This window comes from Callithrix jacchus, chromosome 3 (genome assembly GCF_049354715.1).
Source record: "Callithrix jacchus isolate 240 chromosome 3, calJac240_pri, whole genome shotgun sequence".
In the NCBI taxonomy this organism is placed as follows: domain Eukaryota; kingdom Metazoa; phylum Chordata; class Mammalia; order Primates; family Cebidae; genus Callithrix; species Callithrix jacchus.
In genome coordinates this window covers 168,828,013-168,849,944 of record NC_133504.1, presented here as the reverse complement: position 1 = coordinate 168,849,944, position 21,932 = coordinate 168,828,013, and the positions used below count along the sequence as shown (strand labels likewise).

The 21,932-nt window shown below is 44.7% G+C and overlaps 1 protein-coding gene across 1 annotated transcript in view; it reads right to left on the bottom strand.

Annotated features, from left to right (window-relative positions):
- LGI2 (leucine rich repeat LGI family member 2) overlaps positions 1 to 21,932 on the bottom strand; it is a 34,875-nt gene that overhangs the window by 6,434 nt on the left and 6,509 nt on the right. Inside the window, exons 4-7 of the mRNA XM_002745941.7 lie at positions 21,716 to 21,787; positions 16,116 to 16,187; positions 14,926 to 15,095; positions 7,359 to 7,523 (exon numbers count right to left, since the gene is read on the bottom strand). Coding sequence (XP_002745987.2) covers positions 7,359 to 7,523; positions 14,926 to 15,095; positions 16,116 to 16,187; positions 21,716 to 21,787 — 479 coding nt within the window. The remainder of the gene's footprint in view (positions 1 to 7,358; positions 7,524 to 14,925; positions 15,096 to 16,115; positions 16,188 to 21,715; positions 21,788 to 21,932) is intronic.

Genomic DNA, 21,932 nt, shown 5'->3' with positions numbered 1-21,932 from the left:
TTTAAGATAATTAGCCATTTTTTGCTAAGTGTATTTTGCCACAATTAAAAAAAAATTTCAATTGTTCAAAAATGTGCTTTCATAAAAATGGCTAAGTGAGGTCATCAGGGCCTCTGGAGTCTTTAGAGGCAGACATACAATTCAGGAAACTCACTAATGCACCAAAGGAATTATCGTCATACTTTTGAATAAAGCTGCATTAATTAGCTTGATTAGGCATTCCACCATGTAGACATATTTCAAAGCCACATGTTATACACAAACAAATATATACAATTTTTATTTGTCAGTTAAAAAAATGTGTATCCTTGAAAAATAAAAGTATTTCCTGACTCCATATGGCAGGAGGCAGTTAAACATGCTGCTTCTCCTGGGGGTTGGGGGGTAAGGGAGGGTAAAAAGGTAGGGGTGAGGTCTCAGAGGCAGGAGAAAAAAAGATTTCTGAGTGTTCATGAAGATATTTGGACTCTTGATTTCCAGAGCTAAAGGAAGCCAAGTGGAGGCAGAAAGAGTGGGGTTACACCTTATGATACAGATCAGGTGGTCTAGGGTTCAAAACCCAGCCCTGCCCCTTGTAAGCTTTCTGACCCTGTGCCAGTTAGCCCAACGCTCTGTGCTTCAGTTCCTCATTCATAAAATGAGATTAAAGATGCTACCAGCTCTGATCTTACACGTGACTATAATGATGACATGAGGCCATTCATGGCAAGTGTATTTAGCACAGCGCACCAGCACACAGGAGGTGGTGGGTCATTCGTGGCTATCATTATTGAACAAATGAAGCAAATGTCATGATAATCACAAGACCTTGCCCTTAGTGCTTGCCCATAGGGCACTGCGTAAATATCTAGAGAAGGAGCAATCATCTGAATGACCTAGCTCAGGTGTCATAAAACTAAGACTGCAGAGACGGGACCATTTTCTGTGGTGACTCTCCTCTCTGGCTCACCTCCCACCATGTGCCCAGATGCCCCCCAGACCTCCCCATTCCAGAAGACCAACCACTAAGCAAGGGACAACCTACAAGACCACTGATCCTCCATCTAGATCATTCCATTAAAGGTCATTTCTTTCCTTTAATTTTCTAGGTAATTTGGACCAAAGTGAATTTGACCAGAATCCTAAATTCTATAGATAATTTTATTCCTAAGGATTGGCTTTAAAGGCAGACACTGGGTGGTTTTCAGATCCTCTTTCATCATTCAGGTCTTCCTGCAAGGACCTAATCCCTTTTCCTTGTTTAAAACTATTGCACTGTTTTTTTTCCCTGAGGGTACGTGTGTTAAATGTTGACCAAAGCAAATATTGAAAATAACAAGAGGTAAAACTTAAAATGTGTGTAGGTATGACCAGGCACTGCTCTAAGCACTTTACATGCATTTACGTAGTTAATCCTTAGAACTACTATATGAGGCATGTACTATTCTTATCATCATCATCATCATCATCATCCCCATTTTACAAATGGTAAAACTGAGGCACAGAGGAGTTAGGTAATTTATAAAAAGTCACACAGCTAATACACGGTAGAGCCTGAGATTTCAATCCAGATAGTTTGGCCTCAGTCTATACTCTACCACCCAGGAATCAAAAGCACAGAGAAGAACATACAAACCAGTTGTACTACAAAGGTGAAATCACACTTAATAGCTTGATACACAGTTTAATTTTTAATCTATGCACATATCCAAATATTCTTTTTTAAAAAATTGGGACTTACGCTATCCATATATTATTTATTTATTATTTTATTTTTTTGAGAATTTCACACTGTTTCGAGGGTGGAGTACAATGACAAGATCTCAGCTCACTACAACCTCAGCCTCCCAGGTTCAAGCGATTCTCCTGCCTCAGCCTCCTGAGTAGCTGGGACTAAAAGCATGCGCCACCACGCCCAGCTAATTTTTGTATTTTTAGTAGAGACGGGGTTTCACCATGTTGGCCAGAATGGTCTCAATCTCTTGACCTTGTGATCCATCTGCCTCAGCCTCCCAAAGTGCTGGGATTACAGGCGTGGGTCACCACGCCCAGCCCATGGATTTTTTTTTTTTTTTTTTTTGAGACGGAGTTTCGCTCTTGTTACCCAGGCTGGAGTGCAATGGCGCAATCTCGGCTCACCGCAACCTCCGCCTCCTGGGTTCAGGGAATTCTCCTGCCCCAGCCTCCCGAGTAGCTGGGATTACAGGCACGCGCCACCATGCCCAGCTAAATTTTTGTATTTTTAGTAGAGACGGGGTTTCACCATGTTGACCAGGATGGTCTCGATCTCTTGACCTCGTGATCCACCCGCCTCGGCCTCCCAAAGTGCTGGGATTATAGACTTGAGCCACCGCACCCGGCCCCCATGGATAGTTTGTAATCTACGTTTTTCACTTGACGCCCATGTTGTGAACATTGCCTCATGTTGTTGATTCTTTGACAACTTGGCATGTTTGTCACTACACAGTATTCCATTGCATGGATGCACCGTAGTTTGTTTAATTAATGCCCTACTGTTGGACATTGCAGTTCTTTCTAGCTTTTCCTTATTGTAAAATAACATTTCCTTTAAAATATTGTTAAATAACATGTTTTGATACCATCTGGCAGTGTTCTCCAGTGTAAGAATTGCTGGGGCAAATGTTGTGCATATTTTTAAGCTTTTGGGTTTTAATTGCCAAACTGCTCTTCAAAGCGGCGTTAATTTCCATCCTACCAACACTAATTGAGAGTGCAGGCTCCTCGTCCCCTTCCTGTGCACCCGGCTATGGAGGGCACCGCTCTCCAGAAGCATCCTAGAGGTCTGCCTGTCACAGCCAAAGGACCACGTGAAACGGAAGGAATACCTTTCCTGGAGGTGCTCTGTGACACACTTTGTCCAGGTAGACACTTTTAGACTATGGACTTGTCAGTAGCAGACAGAGCATTGTGTGTGTGTGTGTGTGTGTGTGTGTGTGTGTGTGTAGAGAGATTACAGGTTGGAACATACTTAGCCTGCAGAAATCAAAAGGTGAACAAATAAACCAAAATTGAGAAAGCTGAGATGAGGTGTAGAGAGAACAAGGGGAATGAGCCTCAGGGTGAAAGTGACCACGGGTTTCTCTCTCTCCCTTGGGGGCACATGGGCAGCTGGAGCCGTCCCTTTTGCAACATGGTCACCAGGGCTGCAAAGGAGGAAGTACATGGATTGAGAAAATCCTGCCCTGCCCTTGCCAACTCTAGGGCCACCTATGGCCAAACAAGATGTCAAATGAGGTATCCATGGCCCAGGGAGAGAGAGTGGTCCATATTTACCTCGTTCTTCTTCAAGGCTGGTGGCGCCCAGGGCAGTGTCCTGGCCTACCTGTGTGTGCTATAGGGCTTTCCCTCATGCCAAGCTCAATGCCAGCTACCGAAAGACAGCTCCTCTCCTTCCTCCATGGAGCAATCCCCCTTCCTTCTGTAGCATAGCCTTCTACCTCCCTCGGGGCAGTCTGCTGGTCTCTGGATTCCCCCGCTCATGCAAGTTGTGGAACAGTTTTAATGGAGATCAAAAAGGTAGCGCCTGTGGGGGTGGAAAAGAGGGTTGTTCCCATTTTACCCACATTAGATCATTATAGTATTGGCCAGACATGTTGGCTAGCACCTGTAATCTCAACACTTTGGGAGGCCAAGGAGGGTGGATCACCTGAGGTCAGGAGTTCGAGACCAGCCTGGCCAACATGGTGAAACCCCACCTCTACTAAAACTACAAAAATTATCCAGGCATGGTGATTCATACCTGTAACACCAGCTACTCGGGAGGCTGAGGCAGGAAAATCACTTGAATCTGGGAGGTGGAGGTTGCAGTGAGCTGAGATGGCAACACTGCGCTTCAACCTGGGCAACAAGAGTGAGACTCTGTCTCAAAAAAAAAAGAAATCCTTATAGTATTTCCCCAAGTTCAATACTATGCTGATCTCATTTTACAGATGAAATGGAAATTCCCCAAATCCTCACTTTACAGATGAAAGGGGCTCATGCCCATTAAATCATTTGACCACCGCCACCAGCTAGTAAGAGCTGGAGCTGGATGATCAAAAGCCAGTCTGATGTTGGAACTCATTTCTTGGGCTTGATGGTAAAAACAGGAGCTGGGTGGGCTTCATGTCATGGCCACCGAGCTGCGGGATGATTCAGACTTGGAGACTGAGAGGCTGAGGAATCCTTGGAAATTAACGAGGTCCAGCAGGGCTCTGGCCCCAACCACACCCACTCGGATCACACTGACTTCCTTCCCACCAGCTCTGTGGCCTCCGTTGGGTCCGGGCCATGTTCGCTTGCCTGGGTTCCAGACTCTTGCCATAACCTCTTAGCCAGTCACTGTGCTTCCACCTTTGTGTCCTCACTCCAGAAGGCTATGTTTGACCCGGTAGCTAGACACAATCCAGCCTCTGAGCCAGGTGCCTGCATCTTCCTGCCTCTGCACACAAACACTCAGAGGAAAAGCCAATTCCTTCCTAGAACCTATAAGACTCTGTGTTCCGCCCTCCTGACTTCCGACTCATCAACTGCAACTCCCCCCGGCTCATTTGCTCATGCCAAACCGTCCTCCTGATGTTCTTCAAACAGGAAAGATGCTCTCCTGCCTCTCGACCTGTGCACCTGCTTTTCCCTCTGCCTGGAATGTTCTTCCCCCTGCTCTCCATGGTGGGGACCAATCCCCCCGATCCCACAGGTCTTATTCAAGTAGCACCTTCTTGATGAGGCCTCTCCTGGACACTCTACCCAAGCCTTCGAATCCTCCCACACACAGTACTCCACATCTTCCTTCTTCACTTCGTTTTCCCTCCTTACCACGTTTCTGTCTGATGTGCTTTTTAAATACTACAATTATTTTTGCAATAATTATTACAATACCAATATCCTTTCTTATTGTCTCTTTCTCCCATTAGAATGGAAACTCCTGAGGGCAGAGTTTTATCTGGTTTATCACTGTTGTGGCCTCAGCACCAGGAATATGCCTGGCTCAGAGTAAGTGTTCAAGAAATCTTCGTGAATGAATGAATGAATTTAAGAACATCACCAGCTTCAGTATGTCAGAAGGGTAGGTGAAAGACAGGGCTGTCTGACCAAGGTCAACCTGGGAGAGAAAACCAGTGAGAAACCCCGTGCTCTGCCCTGAATAAACAGTGGGTGACTGGACACACCTGAGTCTTGACCTCATCACTTGTAAGGTTGTGAAAAGGATGGCGGCTTTGAGAAGCGCCTGCTCTGGGCACTCAGCAAATCCCCACAACATCCATATGAGGCTCTTCTACTCCCCATTTCCCAGATAACAAAACCAAGCCTCCAAAGCGCACGTACTTGCTAGTCCACGGCAGAGTTGGGAATACAATCTGTGTTCATCGGTTTTCAAAACCTGAGCTCTTTCTAGTCTGTACGCCTCCTCTCTCTGGAGAAGAGAGCTTTTGTCCTCTAACATAGGGGCAGGTATAACTTCAAGGGCTGTTGTGAGCTTCTTCCAATGCGATAAACTAGGGCCTGGTACCTCACAGGCTCACAGCCAACATCGGCATTGGAACTCCTTGTCCAAGAGCAAAACCCAGCCGGGCACAGTGGCTCATGCCTGTTATCCCAACACTTTGGGAAGCTGAGGCAAGAGAATCCCTTGAGCTCAAGAGTTTGAGGCCAGTCTGGGCATCATAGTGAGACCCTGTCTCTACAAAAAATAAAAAATCAGCTGAGTGCATTGGTGTGTGCCTGTAGTCCTAGCTACTTGGGAGGCTGGGGCAGGAGGATCCCTTGAGCCCAGGAGTTCCAGGATGTGATGAGCTAAGATTGCATCACTGCATTCTGGCCTGGGTAATAGAGTAAGAGGCTATCTCAAAAACAAAACAAAAAAACCACAAACCTTCACTCTGCTCTCATCTCCGACCCTAGAAAGGGGGAGAAAAGGCAGAGAGGCCGACCATCCTTCCCTGCCCTACCTTCCATGTCAGGACGAAGAGAGAGGCACAAAAACATGTGGACATGGGCTCACTGCCTCATCTCCCTTGTTCTTGGCTTCCACGGCAGGTTCGCCTGTGCCACACTGTGCTGAGTCTGCACTTCCAAGAGGGCTACTCTCCGGAAGGTGAGCTCAGCACTGGGAGGCCAGATGGCCCGACGGTGGCCAGCTCATCTGAAATGGCATCCTCGGAGCATCCGATGTACATCCCACACTGAGATACATGGTGAGATAAGGCTCATTAGCAGCTCTCCCTGCCTCCTCACATCCCTGTACCTGCTGTGAAGCCACTTGGTGCCTAAGAGACTCTTAGGAGCCTCCCAACCCAGAAATTCTACATGAATATGCTTCTTGCTGCAACTGCCCTAAGGCCGCATCAGGAACCACGAAAGGAAACCCTCTTTGGGGTGATAATTATTGTCAGATTGCACTTTGATAAATGTTAGAAGTCTTTCAAAAATTATTTCAAAAGCAAGTAGACAGTCCGTATTTAGTAGGGCTAAGGCACTGGCATTCCATGATGGCACTGAAAGAAGCATTAACCAATTCATATCCCACATGCCTCATTTAGGGATCCATTTATTCTTATTTTGTATGTACTTTTTTTTTTTTGAGACGGAGTCTTGCTCTGTCACCAGGTTGGAGTGCAGTGGCGCGATCTCAGCTCACTGCAACTTCCACCTCCTGGGTTCAAGTGATTTTCCTGCCTCAGCCTCCTGAGTAGCTGGAACTTCAAGCACACACCACCACGCCCAGCTAATGTTTGTATTTTTAGGAGAGATGGGGTTTCACTATATGTTGGCCAGGATGATCTCGATCTCTTGACTTCGTGATCTGCCCTCCTCGGCCTTTCAAAGTGCTGGGATTACAGACTTGAGCCACTGCACCCCGCCTTGTATGTACTTATTAAAAGAAAGCAGTGATCACCAGGACTTAGCAAAGGGCACTAGGAACAAGCTACAGTGTGTGTGTGTGTGTGTGTGTGTGTGTGTGTGTGTGTGTGTGTTAGCATATTAGTTAACAATCAGCTTAATGGAAGTCAAAGCAACATTTAGCTGCTACAAAGCTGGTGCAGTCTTGGTCTGCCATACAGCTCAGGACAAGGGATTCTCAGTCTGACTTCTCATCACTACTAGGAAACGCCTCCCACCACAGGCCACCCGTCACTCTCTCCGTTTCCAAAATGATCGTCAGTAATAAGCAGCATCACGACCTGAGGTTTCCACTCTCCCAGTAACTGACCACGCCAAGAAAAAAACTGGAGAGACCAAGAGGGTAGGCTGCGACGTGCTCCCCAGCTCAACCAAGCTACAGAGCCAGCTCGCCCTCGATACACAGGGTATTCCTTCTCTCACTGGCTTGCGGCAATGCTGAAATCAGGTCAACACGTCCAATCAAAGCCACAACACACCTGTAATGTTGTCATAGCTCCGGAAATTCATTTCGATGTGGTCCCACTCCAGCACCATGCAGTTCTCCATGCTGGGCTGCGCGATGGCCACGTACACATCGTTCTTGGAGTTGAACGTATCCACTGAAACCGACTGGTAGGGCAAAGTCTGATGAACGACAAAATCTGGGAACGGGTGTTTAAAAAGAAAACGGTTCATAAAATCTCTTACAGGAATGACCAAGTACCATCACCTTTCCATCATGACACTAGTTCTGGAAAGGACGGGGGAGAAGAAGGAGGCGGCAGGAGGGAAGCCGCACAAACATCACAGCGTATTTGACTCTGGAACATTCCAGAAAAAGTTCTGGCTTGCACAGTACTATCAGATGGAATGCACAGCTTCTAGTACAGCTTCCTGTGGAGAAAGAGCTTCCCAAGTTTGGTTAAAGGATCTCAAAGTTGGAAACATATTTGATGAGGCCTGGCGTTCAAAGTGAGAAGATGGACCGATGCCACACAGCAATGTGCTCAAAACCGCCGTGCAAATCGCTCTGTGACAAAGGGGTGCTATGGTCCAGTGAGTTTGGAAAACGCTGTACTTCCAGCCCTCTCAGAACAGCCCCTGTAGGGAAGACGTCTGTTTCGTTTTGTTTGATGTGGTGCTTTTCAAACTTACCTGAACCTTTATCTCCAGTTCTTATAACCCCTAGCTTGAGATTACCCATTGCAAGAAAATGCCACTGCATGTTCAGAATAAATGGTACACTCCCCAAATGGCACACTGAACACTGGAAACCAAACTAGACCCTCTGCTCTGGTTTCAGGGGTTTACAAAGTCCACTGCGGAAGGTAGTTAACCTAGGTCTGCTTACTGGTTACTGGAAAGTTGCCAGTAAATGCAGTGGTAACAGCCATGCAGCACTCTGCAGCTCCGCAAGCGATTACAACAGACCTATGGCATCTGAAGCAATACCAATCCCCTCCTATTTTAGCACACATGCCACGCTTGCATTTAGTGATAAGTCAGAGCTCTTCATCCACATTGCTCTCCTAAGCTACAACTGACTCACTATTACATCTTGGTAGGGAATGGAGAATTTCCAAGAAACAGAGTGAGCATGGCCTCTGGAAGCATGTCGGGTAACTAGAGAAATCCAGCAAAAAAAAAAAAAAGCCTCTACAAAAAGTGCACACACACGTAAATAAAGTTTAAGGTTTTTTTGAGACAGAGTCTCTCTCCGTCTCCCAGGCTGGAGTGCAATGGCGCAATCTCAGCTCACCGCAACCTCCGCGTCCTGGGTTCAAGTGATTCTCCCGCCTCAGCCTCCCGAGTAGCTGGGATCACAGGCACGCACCACCACACCAGCTAATTTTGTATTTTTAGTAGAGACGGAGTTTCTCCTTGTTGGTCAGGCTGGTCTCGAACTCCCAACCCTGGTGATCCGCCCACCTCAGCCTCCCAAAGTGCTGGGATTACAGGTATGAGTCACTGCGCCAGGCCTGGTTCAAGTTATTTCTTTGGCCAGAGGTGCTTCAATGTGCACTGCTTCTTGGTAGGCTAAACACACCCATGGTAAAACATGGCGTCATGGTAGACGCCTGGATAAGGAAAGTCACTTTTATGAGAAAATCCTGGTTCTGCCCATCTCCACTCCTAGTCCTTATCCTATTCCACTCAAGTCTCTGAAAAGCCTCCCCTGACAAGTCCAATCCACAGGACACTTTCCTAACTCCCTGGACTCATAGGTAGGCACTATTGCTTAAATCTTATTATTGATGATGAAGCCAGATAATAACATCAGAATTCGATTGGGAGATACTAGAGGGATCTGAGATCCTAGAGCCATTTTTCAGAGCCTAGAGAGGGTGAGCATCTGGCTATGGCCAGGCAGCCAGCGTGACGTGTCTCCCAGACCAAGGGCTCCCTGAGGCAGGGCCTGGATCCCACACTCTCCAAGCCTCCCACAGCTCAAGCTCATGGCAGCCTCTCAGGAGGCAACCACTGATTTGGAAGCCTCATCAAAGATGTCAAATGAGAATGTCAATGAAGGGCCCTTCAGTAGTGAGTACAGGGGATAATGCAAGAGGAACAGAGGAAGGAGAGGAGGAAGAGGGGCTGAGACCGTGTCAAAAAGGGAAGTGTGGAAGAGAAATGGGAGGAGCAGGTGACAGTCAGGTGGCAGGACAACAGGGTGGTCTTGAGGGCAGGAGGGCAGCAGGGGGCCCAGGATGAGCCCTGTGCCTGGAGGCCAACAGCTGAGGCCACTTCCCCACACTTGAGACCCCGGGATGGTCACCTCTCCTCACAAGGGCTCAGTTTATGTATTCACTCTATGAAGGCAGTGACACTTACTTCCCCAAGCTTGACGGCAAGGACAGATCAGATAATGGTGGAAATACCAAACGCCCACCTCAGGGCTCAACACATTATAAAGATGGAACTGAGGCTGAGTGCAGTGGCTCATGCCTGTAATCCCAGCACTTTCGGAGGTTGAGGTGAGTGGATGACTTGAGATCAGGAGTTCAAGACCAGCCTGGCCAACATGGCTGTTGGCCACCTCTACTAAAAATACAAAAATTAGCCGAGTGTGGTGGCAGGCACCTGTAATCCCAGCTACTCAGGAGGCTGAGGCAGGAGACTCACTTGAACCCAGAAGATGGAGGTTGCAGTGAGCTGAGGTCACGCCTTTGCATTACAGTCTCGGTGACAGAGTTAAGATTCTATCTTCAAAAAAGATGGAACAAGGTCCGAGAAAGGACAGTTCACCTCCTCTGTCCTAGCTACCACTGGGCCTGTCTTTCAGGAAGTGACTATTTTAATGGCATCTAAGATAAGATGCAGGAGCTGAGCCACCACCTTCCTGGGCAAATGACTTAACCTCTCTCTGCCTTAGTTTCTGCATTGTTTATTATGGTTCCTACTCACTTAGCTTAGCACAAAGTGAGTGCTCAACACAAGTTACCTTTTAGAGGTGCCCCTCCCTTCACTCTGGGGCAGATGTGGAAAAATGGAGGAGAAAGGAACAGGCTGCCCCTGCCGCCCAGCAGGCAGGAGGTGACGGAGGAGAGTGTGGACAAGTGACTCTCGTGGACGGGGAAACTTCTCATCCCCAAGTCAAGAGCAGAACATCCTGGGGAAGGGCTGGGGCTGGGAGATAAGACACACTGGGCTTCCAATTCTTGCCCTGCCACTTTTAGCTATGTGACCTTTGGCAAGACAATTGAGCCTCAGCTTCTTCCTTCATCTGCAAAATGAGGGTGATGTCTATTTCCTAAGCTTGCCGTAAGGACTAAATGCAAGAGTACATGTAAGTACATACTGCAGTGCCAGGGTGATCACTCCATTGTTCATGTATGCAACAATGATAGTATTCAGTTGCCTGCTTGAAGACTTATCGGAGAGTCACAGCTCCCCCCGATGCCCCCCACCACCGAAATAACAGTTGCTTGGTCAAAGATAAATAATTAAACAGAAAAAAGTGAACCTGTATTCACTTTTCTGGCACTGGCAGAACCAGTGTAGAAGCCAGAAAGCACGTGTTCACTGCACAAGACTTTGCTGGTTTCTGTGTTTCCATGTAGACAGAGGAAGGGGAAATGGCAGCAGTCATCACGTGCTCCCTTTTCTGGGGATATAAAGGACTTGGAGAGCACAACTGCGTTCTTTTAATTACAACCAAGACGGCTATAAACTCCTCTCCTACATCTCCAGTTGCGTTCGACTAATCTGAGTCTGTCAAAGGTTCTAAGCACTCCCGCGACGCCCATAACTCACTCATCTCCTCCTTCCCATTCGCCTCCCTACTGCCCTCTGCATTCTCGGAAACACGAGCATTCACTTAAAAAGGCAGACTGTTTAAAGCGTAGACTAGAAAGTTTCTGTTTTTATTGAAGAATCCCAGGATGAAAAAGAGCTGTCACAGTAGAGAGCATTTTACAAATCTAGCCTTTCGTGGCCCTATTTTAATCTATTTTTCCCAGATAGTGGTTTCATAATATATTCTATATACTGACTATCTAACATAATACAGATTGTTAAATCATTTGAATTACAAATCTAACTCTTAATAGAAGAACCCACTCCCCACTCCCCACTCCCCCCAAAAAAGGAGGAGGAGGAAGAAGAGGAAGAGAAGGAAGAAAGAAGAATGGGGCCAGGCAAGATGGCCAAGATAGCTTGTGCCTGTAATCCTGGCAGCATGGGAGGCTGAGGTAGGAGGACTGCTTGAGGCCAGGAATTTGAGACCAGCCTAGCTAACATACCAAGACCTTCTCTTTACTAAAAATTTTAAAAATTAATGGGGCGCAGTGGTGCATGTCTGTAGTCATAGCCACTCTGGAGGCCAAAGTGGAAGGATCGATTGTGCCCAGGAGGCTGAGGTTGCAGTGAGCTATGACTGTGCCACTGCACTCTTGCCTGAATGACAGAGGAAGACCTTGTCTCAAAACACACAAAAAAAGAGAGAAAGAATGAAAAGAAAATGATTAATGCATATATGTTTGTGGGTATCAGAGAAGAGGATCAGAGGAATTTAAATATCTTCTCCTACCCCCACCTAAATTTACTTCTCACAAAGAGCAAAAACACATTCTTGTGGAAAGATCTCAGAAATATACATATTGATATGACATCAACTTACTAGTATTAAAATATTAATGGCACTCCGCAAAAAGAGCTGCCACTTCCATTCACACTGGATTAAGTTCATGATGTCAGTGGAACTCTCACAATTTAGGCCTTTCTCCCAGTGGAATCAACAGATTTTTACATAGCTATTTATAGCACTTGCAGAAAATAAATTATACATGATGCCGATTCTGCTGGGAGAGAAACTGCACATTAATGCATTATTTCTCTTTGCATTTTCATCAGCCCTGAAAAGGGGAAGCTAACAGGACAGTTAGGATGCAAAATTCACTTCCTCTAAGGAATTTAGCGAATTACTCACCAAACACAGGGAATCATCGGTAGGTAACAGGGACTTTTGAGGTGGTTAAAAATAGACTTGAAGGGGAGGGTTACAAAAGAGACTATTAATCTAAAGACCTGAAGCAGCCCAATGGTGGCTCTGCGGTACAAATTAAACCCCTTGGCCAAGGAATGGAATGGTAACAGGGCCTTCCTCTCTCTGGGAAAAAACCGAGTGAGACACAAGAAAACTTATCCCTTTTCTGAAAATCTGAGTTGAGAGGAAAACAACCGTACTCAGAAAATGTGCTTTTTTCCAAACCTGTAGAAAGAATACGGTAACTGTACCATAAACTCTCGAATTTGGCCTTCCGTTTTCCATCTAGCTTCATTCATTCCCCCCGCCACAAGCCCCTACTCCCCATTTAGCTTTTAATGAAGACACAGAGGCTGGGGTTTGATCTGAACAGAAGATATGAACCCCGAACACACAACTTGTTGACCTAGTTCTTACAAGGCAGGGGCTATATTTAGGGGTGGGTCACAACTTTGTTGTACCATTTTTTTCCCGATGGAAGAAACTGTCAGCAAGAGTCTCATCTGTTCATGAGTCTTAAAGGGATAAAACCATAGCAAAGACAGAATTATCATGTCCCTCTCACTAGAAAGCCTTGTGCTGACTTTGTAAAGTTTAGTAGAAGGCTTGTTCGTGAAGACAAATACTGCATAAGACAGAGAAGACCCTCAAACGTGTTAAGGCCTCTCTTGTGGCTCCGTGGATTCTGGGATGAGAACAGGTTGCCTTAGACCCAAGCTACCTCCATTCCAATAACAATTCTCAGAGCCTAGATCATTTTTATAATCATCCCCAGGGCCCTAAATTCAGAAAATATATTTTCTTGTAGAAATTATATTCCATTCCCATGGTCCTCTAGCCCATTACTTCTATCAGAGATTGGCAAAGTTTCCACACACTATGGCCAGGTGTGAAGAGAACAATGGAAAATCGGCAAATTTCACCGTGGCATTTCTAGAACTCTCCAGAAAAAAAAAAAAAAAAAAGAAAAGGTAGAGAGAAGTCTCAGTGAGCTCTGGTTTAGCTGTGGTTTAATTAAATTTAATTCCACTTAGCATTTAACACCAGAGTCTTGAATGCCACCTTTTGGTGCAAATATTATTGACTACCACCTCTGATTTATTGCTCTGGCTCTAAAATACAATAAATTAACCTCCTAGTGGCCTCAGCTGACTATGAGGCACCTGCCAATTATACAGCTGAATAAGCCCCTATTGGATGATGAAAGAAAAAGTCATTTCCGTGAGATTTCAGGTTGTTTATCAGAAAAGAACAGAACTTGTAGGTTCCCTTATTTACAAACAAAGATACCTAGAAATGATTTTTACTTTGTGGGCTTTTGCTTATTTGTTGGAAGGTGGTAGCAGGACTGGCCTAAATGGGATATTTTGTTCTTGGAGTTTTGGTGTCTTTTGAGTTCCTGTAACTATTTTCTGTTTCTCATTCCTGCTGCTTCTCCTGGCTTGAGGCTTTGTAGATATCAGCTCTCAGCCTGAATGTGTATTTTTATAAATCAGGTAAGCAGGTTTCATACAGTGGCCTGATCCTCTCTCTGGCTCTAGAAGCCTTAAAAACCCCACCTAAGCCTTTCCAGTGGAGAGACTCACTAATACCATGGGCCTCATGTTGTGACAGTGGAGGCAGTTAGTGTTTTTATTTTATCTTATAACCTGAAAAATGTATAAACTGAAAGCTTGTGTCAGGTCCTGGAAAACAAAATAAAACTTCTTTACGTTTTTCCATCAACGTGAGTTGTTTTCTTTTGATAACTAGTTTTTAATTTTTATTTTCTATTTTGCCATTGGTTATAATTTACCTAGTTATCTCTTCTTACATGGGACTCTGAAAGTCATTCATAGGTTTAAAAGTCTGGTGTTTGCTGGGCACGGTGGCTTACACCTGTAATTCCAGCCCTTTGGGAGGCCGAGGCAGGCAGATTGCCTGAGGTCAGGAGTTTAAGACCAGCCTGGCCAACATGGTGAAACCCCATTTCTACTAAAAATACAAAAATTTTCTGGGCATAGTGGCGGGTGCCTGTAACCCCAGCTACTTGGGAGGCTGAGGCAAGAGAATTGCTTGAACCCAAAAGGCGGAAGCTGCAGTGAGCCGAGATCATGCCATTGCACTCGAGCCTGGGCAACAAGAGTGAAATTCCATCTCAAAAAAAAAAAGAGTGTAAAAGTCTGATGTTTGTTAGTTAAATGTCCCGTGAACTTCATCTTACTAAAGCAAGAAAACAGTCTCAACCGAGTAACTGAGGCATCCCTGTGCTGGCCTTCTATGAAACCTAGATTGATTTGACAATGTTCTCATGCCAAACCCACAAGTTTATACTTTGACTTAAGAAAATGAAACCCTTAGAGAAATTTGAATTTTGTAAAGAAGGAAAATTGAAGCCAGGGCAGTTAACAAAAAATTCTTCCTAACTTTTGAGGTATTTTCCCTACCGTGTTGAGTAATTTCTTTAGAATGCTTAAAATTTTTCTAAAACAATTTTGGTAAACAATTCTATATTCACTTTTCCCCACTCTCTGTTGACAGCCTAAAAGAAAGACAAAGAGGTTATTTGAAATATCCATGTCTGATGAGGTTCTGAATACCTGTAGTTGTGCATTCATAGTCAAAGCTGGTCACATCATTGAGCTTCTTTTCCTGATATTCTGGTGGACCAATACACAGCACATCGGAAACGGTGGAATTTGTCATCTTCAACCACAGGTACAGCCACTTGGCTTTGCAGTCACATTCAAATTTATTACCCCTTAAATCTCTAAAAATCAAAACAAAACACAAACATATACACAGAGAAATAGACGTGTCTGACATGTAACACGTAACTCCAGAATTATTAACATTTTGATATATTTGAGACCCCCTAAAAATGGAGTTTAAAAAATTTTGTATTTAATGCCTCCTGTTTCTCATATCTATCATTGACTTTATTGAATGTTCCTTAGTACTGAGAATTTAACTCTATAATGTCCGGAGAGCTCTCAGCGAGGACATATCATCATCTCTCCAAATGCTCTTGAAGCTGTCTCCTCACCATGCTGGAAATGGGAGACAGATGACAGAAGAACATCCCCCAACAAAGGTTCTCATAAACATAAAGAAGAGGTTGTAAAAAGACGGGTTTCACAAACACAATTGAAACTTCAAGCTCTTGTTAAAACTATGTCCTGTAGGCCAGGCATGGCGGCTCACGCCTGTAACCCCAGCACTTTGGGAGGCCAAGGCAGGCAAATCACCTGAGGTTAAGAGTTCAAGACCAGCCTGGCAAACATGGCGAAACCCCATCACTACTAAAAATACAAAAATCAGCTGGGCATAATGGCAGGCGCTTGTAATCCTAGCTACTCAGGAGGATGAGGCAGGAGAATCGCTTGAACCTGGGAGGCAGAGGTTGCAGTTAGCCAAGATCAGGCCACTGCACTCCACCTGGGCTACACAGCGAGACTCGGTCTGAAAAAACAAACAAACAAACAAAAAACACTACGTCCAGTAAGAAGCAACAAACGCTAGAAGATAAAGCAGGTGAATGCACTATCTCAGGGAGGGGACCTCCCCCCCAGGAAGTGTAATTTACCACTGGCCTCATGAGCGTTAAGCATAAAATGGCAAAATCCAACACAACTCAAACTGTATGCTGTTTCCCAGGATGCACTACTTTATTATAGGTTTTTGGCCACAGCATAAAATAAACACATAAAAGAAAGGCGAGAGGGGATTGAAAGACATGATTAACTGGGGCACAATGACCGGCACGCATAAACTTAATTTCATTACTTACAGTTCAATCAGAGAGTCTAAATCACTGAAGACATCCCTTGGTAGTGCTTTTATGTGGTTATTGGCCAAAGAGCTAGAACAAGAAAGTCACATTGCAATGTGGTTATTACCTCACACCCTGTCACTCTCAATTCCCTTCCAGTAAAGAAACTGACTTCAAGTGCAGCTTTGCTCATCAATACTGAGATAGAGAAATGAACTTAGTTATGCAAAGATAACATCAGAGATGCTGGATTCTACTTTTTTTTTTAATACAAGCACTTTTTAAGCTCTTTATGTATATTTGCTCAACCTCAGATGGCTTCCCATGTTTCTTGGAATCAAAGCCAAAATTCCTTAAGGGGCGAAAGACTTTTATTGCCTGATAACCTCCACTCTTGCTCACCTAGGAGACCACATGTTTTCGGTCTCCAACTCCTCAGTGGGTCTCTGATCCAGCCACACTGGCCTCCTTGCTATTCCTCCAACAGGTGAGGCGTGCTCCTACCTCCAGGCCTCTGAACTTGGTCATCCACCTGGAATGCTCTTCCCCCAGATATCCATTTAGCATTCCATTGCCTCTTTTGGGTCTGCCCTCAAGTATCATCACCTTCTCAGGCCTCTCCACATCTCCCTTCCCTGCACCGCCATCAGTTGGCACGCTACATATTTTAATTATCTGTTTGTTTACTGGCTGTGTATCCTCCCTCTACATAAGCCACATGAGGACAGAGTTCACTGTCTGTCCACTGCTGTATCTCCAGTTCCTAGAACAGTGCCTGGCACACAGCAGGCACTCAGTATATGGCTACTGAATTAATGTATTAAGCACCAAAGTGAGAGTAATAAAAGAAGATTTACAGTCTTGTCCCAAGAAGTTCCCTAATGGTCCATCTAAGTGAATTCTATTACTTGTGACTCTAAGAAAGGACTCAGTAACAACCCCTTTATGCAAAGACACTCAGCTCAACCTTTAAGAATAACATAATAAAACCTCAGTGAATCAGAATGTGTAGGGAATGATTGACTATGATCAATTTCATTTTCACATTAATGAAGGTTGACCTGAAACCATTTTGCATTTTTGTTCTTAGTGTTGAAGATTATTCTAAGATGTCCTAGTCCATTTCCCCACCTCCAGGAAATAGACTAGAATGCACAGCATCAACTCTTTCTCCGATGATTCAGGATTTTGCAGTGCCCTGTCATCAGCCTGTGAAGATGAATGTCCATGGTGCAGGGCTGTTGATGTAGAAAGACGCGGAGTGTTGAAATGATGTACCTCGAGTCTGTGATTTCCCCAGGCGCTGCACTCTAATGTGAGTCAGCCAAGAAGCCGATGCCTACTTTTGTTTCCTTTTACACATATGAATGCCAGCAGCAAAACATATAAATGATAAACATGTAAGCAATTCAGCACCAATCTATTTAAGATATATATGAAATGTATCTTTTGTATCATCCTAACCACCCAGCCCAGAAAGGTGAATTAAAGAAATGGGTGTTCCCGCCTAGAGCCGGATAGCTGGGCAGAGTAGAAAGCTTGGATCCCCAATACTCTTCCTTTAAGACGTCAGCTGGATGTGGGAAGACCCATAGTTTCTCAGTTGTGCCCCTTTCTATCTAGGTAAACACACATGAATTTAAATAAAATTTCGTGTACTCTTTTACCTCCCTTTTCTAAATGATGTATTTGTTTATTTTTAACTGTGTTGGAAAATAGGCTGAATATGTAATTGGACTGAAGCGACACTGAAAGTGCTTTTGGAAATTTAGAGAAGGGGGTGTTTGTTTAGATATTTTTTTCCTGGTTAATGGTTACTTTTTCTGGAAAGTAAAGTACAAAAATGTTTTAGCTAATTAACATTGTTAGCAAAAAACTTCAGCTAATTGAAAGTTATTGTATTGAAATGCTAAGTATACATGGAATGATCAAAGCCAAAAAAACAAAAAACAAAAAACAGCAGAGTGTTTAGCAACGTTCCAAGTGTTCAATTTAGATTTCAGAAAGCAGAATTATTTAGATGGGTTACTCACCGCACTCACACTAAGTGCTTAACACCTGCCTTTCCACTTCATTTTGCCGCAAATCATGGCACTTAACTTTATTTCTAAAACTATTTAATAGCTCCACGTCCCTTGGGCTTCATGGAACGGCTGGAAACAAATGTTCTAGATTTTAGTTACAGATTGGCAGAGCTCCTTCAATGCTTTGAAACCTGATCTGCGTCTCTTTTCCTATGCATGTGAGTCTGTAAGCATAAAAGATAAAATTCAGCTGCTTAACTTAAGCAAATTCCAAGCAGGAAATTTTATAAGCAAAGGAGTGAACTTTAGAGACTTGGTATCTTCTCTTCGCTTAGGGTTTTTAAAAAGGGAGGGAGCTGAATTGGTTCATTCTTTAAACAATATATTTAATGCTTGAATTACTAAATACATCTCCAACCTAGAATAGTCAACTTTAAAAGTTGCCTGACAGCTGAATGCAGTGGCTCATGCCTGTAATCCCAGCACTTTGGGAGGCCAAGATGGGTGAATCATGAGGTCAGGAGATTGAGCTCATCCTGGCTAACACAGTGAAACCCCATCTCTACTAAAAATACAAAAAAAAGTAGCCAGGCATGGTGGCACACACCTGTAGTCTCAGCTACTCGGGAGGCTGAGGCAGGAGAATCGCTTGAACCCAGGAGGCAGAGATTGCAGTAAGCTGAGATCACACCACTGCACTCCAGCCTGGGTGACAAAGCAAGACTCCATCTCAAAAAAAAAAAAAAAATCTTGCCTGACTTGCCCAGAAGTAGAGCACATATGGATAATCCAACCCCATTAAGAAGCCATCCATCAATTAGCAAATCAGAAAGTACATCCTGCTGGCTTAGCCTCGCGCTAGACACTGAGGGAAGAACAGAGCTAAGGGAAGATCACTAAAAGTCCTGTCTTCCTAGAGCTTCCAACATGCTGGAAGATAAAACTAACAGCCAGGCTGCAGCACCAACCAGTATGGCCATTGTAGACTGTAAAGTGCTGGCTGCGTGAAGCCAATGGCAGGAGTGAAGAAGGAGATGGAAATGGCTTAACGAGGGAGACTGAACTTAATCTGGACTTTGAAAGAAAAGAGATTCCAAGAGAACATGGGCAGGAGAAACAGCATCCTGGGCAAAGGAAAATGTGAGGAAAAGCAGTGGGATGAGGTGGGTGAGCATGGGGAAGCACCGAGAGCTTGATGTTCTGAGGACACTCAAGAGAGATGAGGATAGAGAGCTGAGAAGAGGCTTCACTTGTGGGCTTGACTGCAGGGTCGTCCTACTCACTGAGATGAGCTGGTTCTTCTCTAACGCGTTTGTGCTCTGCGGGCCCAAGGGCAGGACTCCCTCACTCCCTCTGTGTTTGTGTTCTCTGTGCATACCACAGAAAAGGAGGTGCCTCTTGCACATGCATACACATGAGAACACATGAAACAAATGCATAAGCATGCACACATGGACACGGCTATGTACACTCATGTATATAAGGCCATGCATCCAAGGACACTTTGTACACCTGCACAAAGACATGCAAATGTCCGTACATGATACCTGCTTGCTCACACTCTGCTGCTGACGAGAACTGCAGCATCTGGGCAAATGAAAGTTGTCAGCTGGGCTAACTCAGCCCGTCACACGGGATTTGCTTTAGGTTTATAATCTGCCCAGAGCTTTTGCTCAAATGCAAAGCCCCTAATTCCTGACTTCTGGGAACCAGACTCATCTGGCCACAGCTGTTCCCCTTCAGACACTCACAGCTGTCTTCTTAGCAGACCCTGTCTGGCCACCCAAACTGCTACTGCCAAAGACATTTGACAGAATATGAAGGAAATGGGGACTTCTTAATGCGTGGAGGAAAGGAAGGATGTTGACGATGATGATGATGATGATGATGCCAGCTATGCCTTGAGCGTTTACCATGAATAATGGGCTAATGCTTTGCAAGCAAGCATTAACCCTTTATGTACAGCAATCCCATGGAATCGGTATAGTTATTCCTATTTTAAGTTGAAGGAAACCGAGTCTCAGCAAAGTTAAGCAATATTAAAAAATCATGGCCTTGAGATTTGAACCCGAGCCTATACAACACCAAGCCCACGACTGTAGCCTCTATAGGAATCTGGGGATCTGACACTTAGCTTGAATCTGAAAAACAATCAAGTCCTTTTTAGGAAGAAATTAAGACCTCGGACATTCTCCAGTACCCACTATGCTGACACGGATGTTTGGGCCTCCCACGTCTGTTCCCTCCTTTACCCCATAAGCTTTAACTCAGGCAGAGTGTCTGCTTGTGGGCATTCCAGAATAAAGCTCTTGCTAGGCCTATTGACAGAACCCTTTGCAAATATCAGGGCTTGATGTGAATGGCTACCTCATTAGATGACTATGTCCACACGGTACCAGTCATAGTTACACACGCTGAAGGTACTACCATCCCTGCCTGACACTTCCCTTCGAAATCCTCCAAGTCTCCCCACTATCCTCAGGGCAGGCAGGCTGATTACAGAGATGAGACATGTTACGTTACTCAAACGCAGGATGTTCATCACACAAAGGAGACCTGGTTCCTGGCTAACGAATTACTCCTATCAAGACAATGAGTATTTTTACATTTTCATAAACACAGCCACTATTTTTTCTAGTTTTGTAAATTTTATAAATTTTCTAAGTGTGTCTATTTGCTTCATTCTGATAAGCCAATTTCAAATCGATTTGTTTAATTTTATCTCCAGAAAGCCCTTAAAGAACCAGAGAGCTTAGCTGAAACCACAGATTACCCCAACATAAAAGAAAAGGTGATTTGCATTCAAATGAGAAGAGCCATGAAAATGTGTCTATTGCACTTTGTCCTAAGTCTGATCCAATATTCCACTTAGTCATCTAAGCCTTGATTCCAAAATCTGTAAAATGGGAACTCACAGATGATTACGAAAGCTGAAGAAGAGAAGGCTCACTAAGCACCCAGCCCTGTGCCTGGTGCCCAGCAGGTGTAAGACCCACATTAATTTCCTTCCTGGCCGGGTGCAGTGGCTCATGCCTGTAATCCCAGCACTTTGGGAGGCCGAGGCAGGTGGATCACTTGAGATCAGGAGTTTGAGACCAGCCTGACCAACACAGTGAGACCCCCATCTCTAATAAAAATACAAAAATTAGCCGGGCGTGGTAGCAGACATCTGTAATCCCAGCTACTTGGGAGGCTGAGGCATAAAAATGTCTTGAACCCGGGAAGTGGAGGCTGCAGTGAGCTGAGATCGTGCCATTGCACTTTAGCCTAGGCTAAAAAAAAAAAGTAATGGCCTTCCCATCTCCTCCATCAAGTGATGCAAGCCCCTCACACCCCAGGATCCTTAATTCACACACAGTCACGTGGTCTGTCACTGCGATTCAGGTTGCTGGGGATGACACTAAAGACAAGTATGTGAGTCACAACGAGCCAGTGTCTGATTGACAACATAGAAACCGCTTGGGTCATCCAGAAATTCATTTCCTGCAAGGACTATTAGAATATGGAAATAACAGTCGAGAAACAGGGAGGCCCCAGGAAATGAATCTTACTGCACACGTTAAGGGACTTAACAATACTTTTCATAAGACTTACAGGTGAGTCAGGTCACGGAGGCCACGAAAGGCATTTCTTGAAATGGTTTCTATTTTGTTCCCTTCAATGAACCTAAGATGAAAAGTCGTATAATTAGAATGATTTTTTTCTCCCTAGTATCTCTTAAAAAACTATATTAATAAGCTTTCAGAATAAAATCTGAAAGTATTCCTGAATTATAAGAATTTATCTCTGAAGACTAGGTCAGCTACACCAA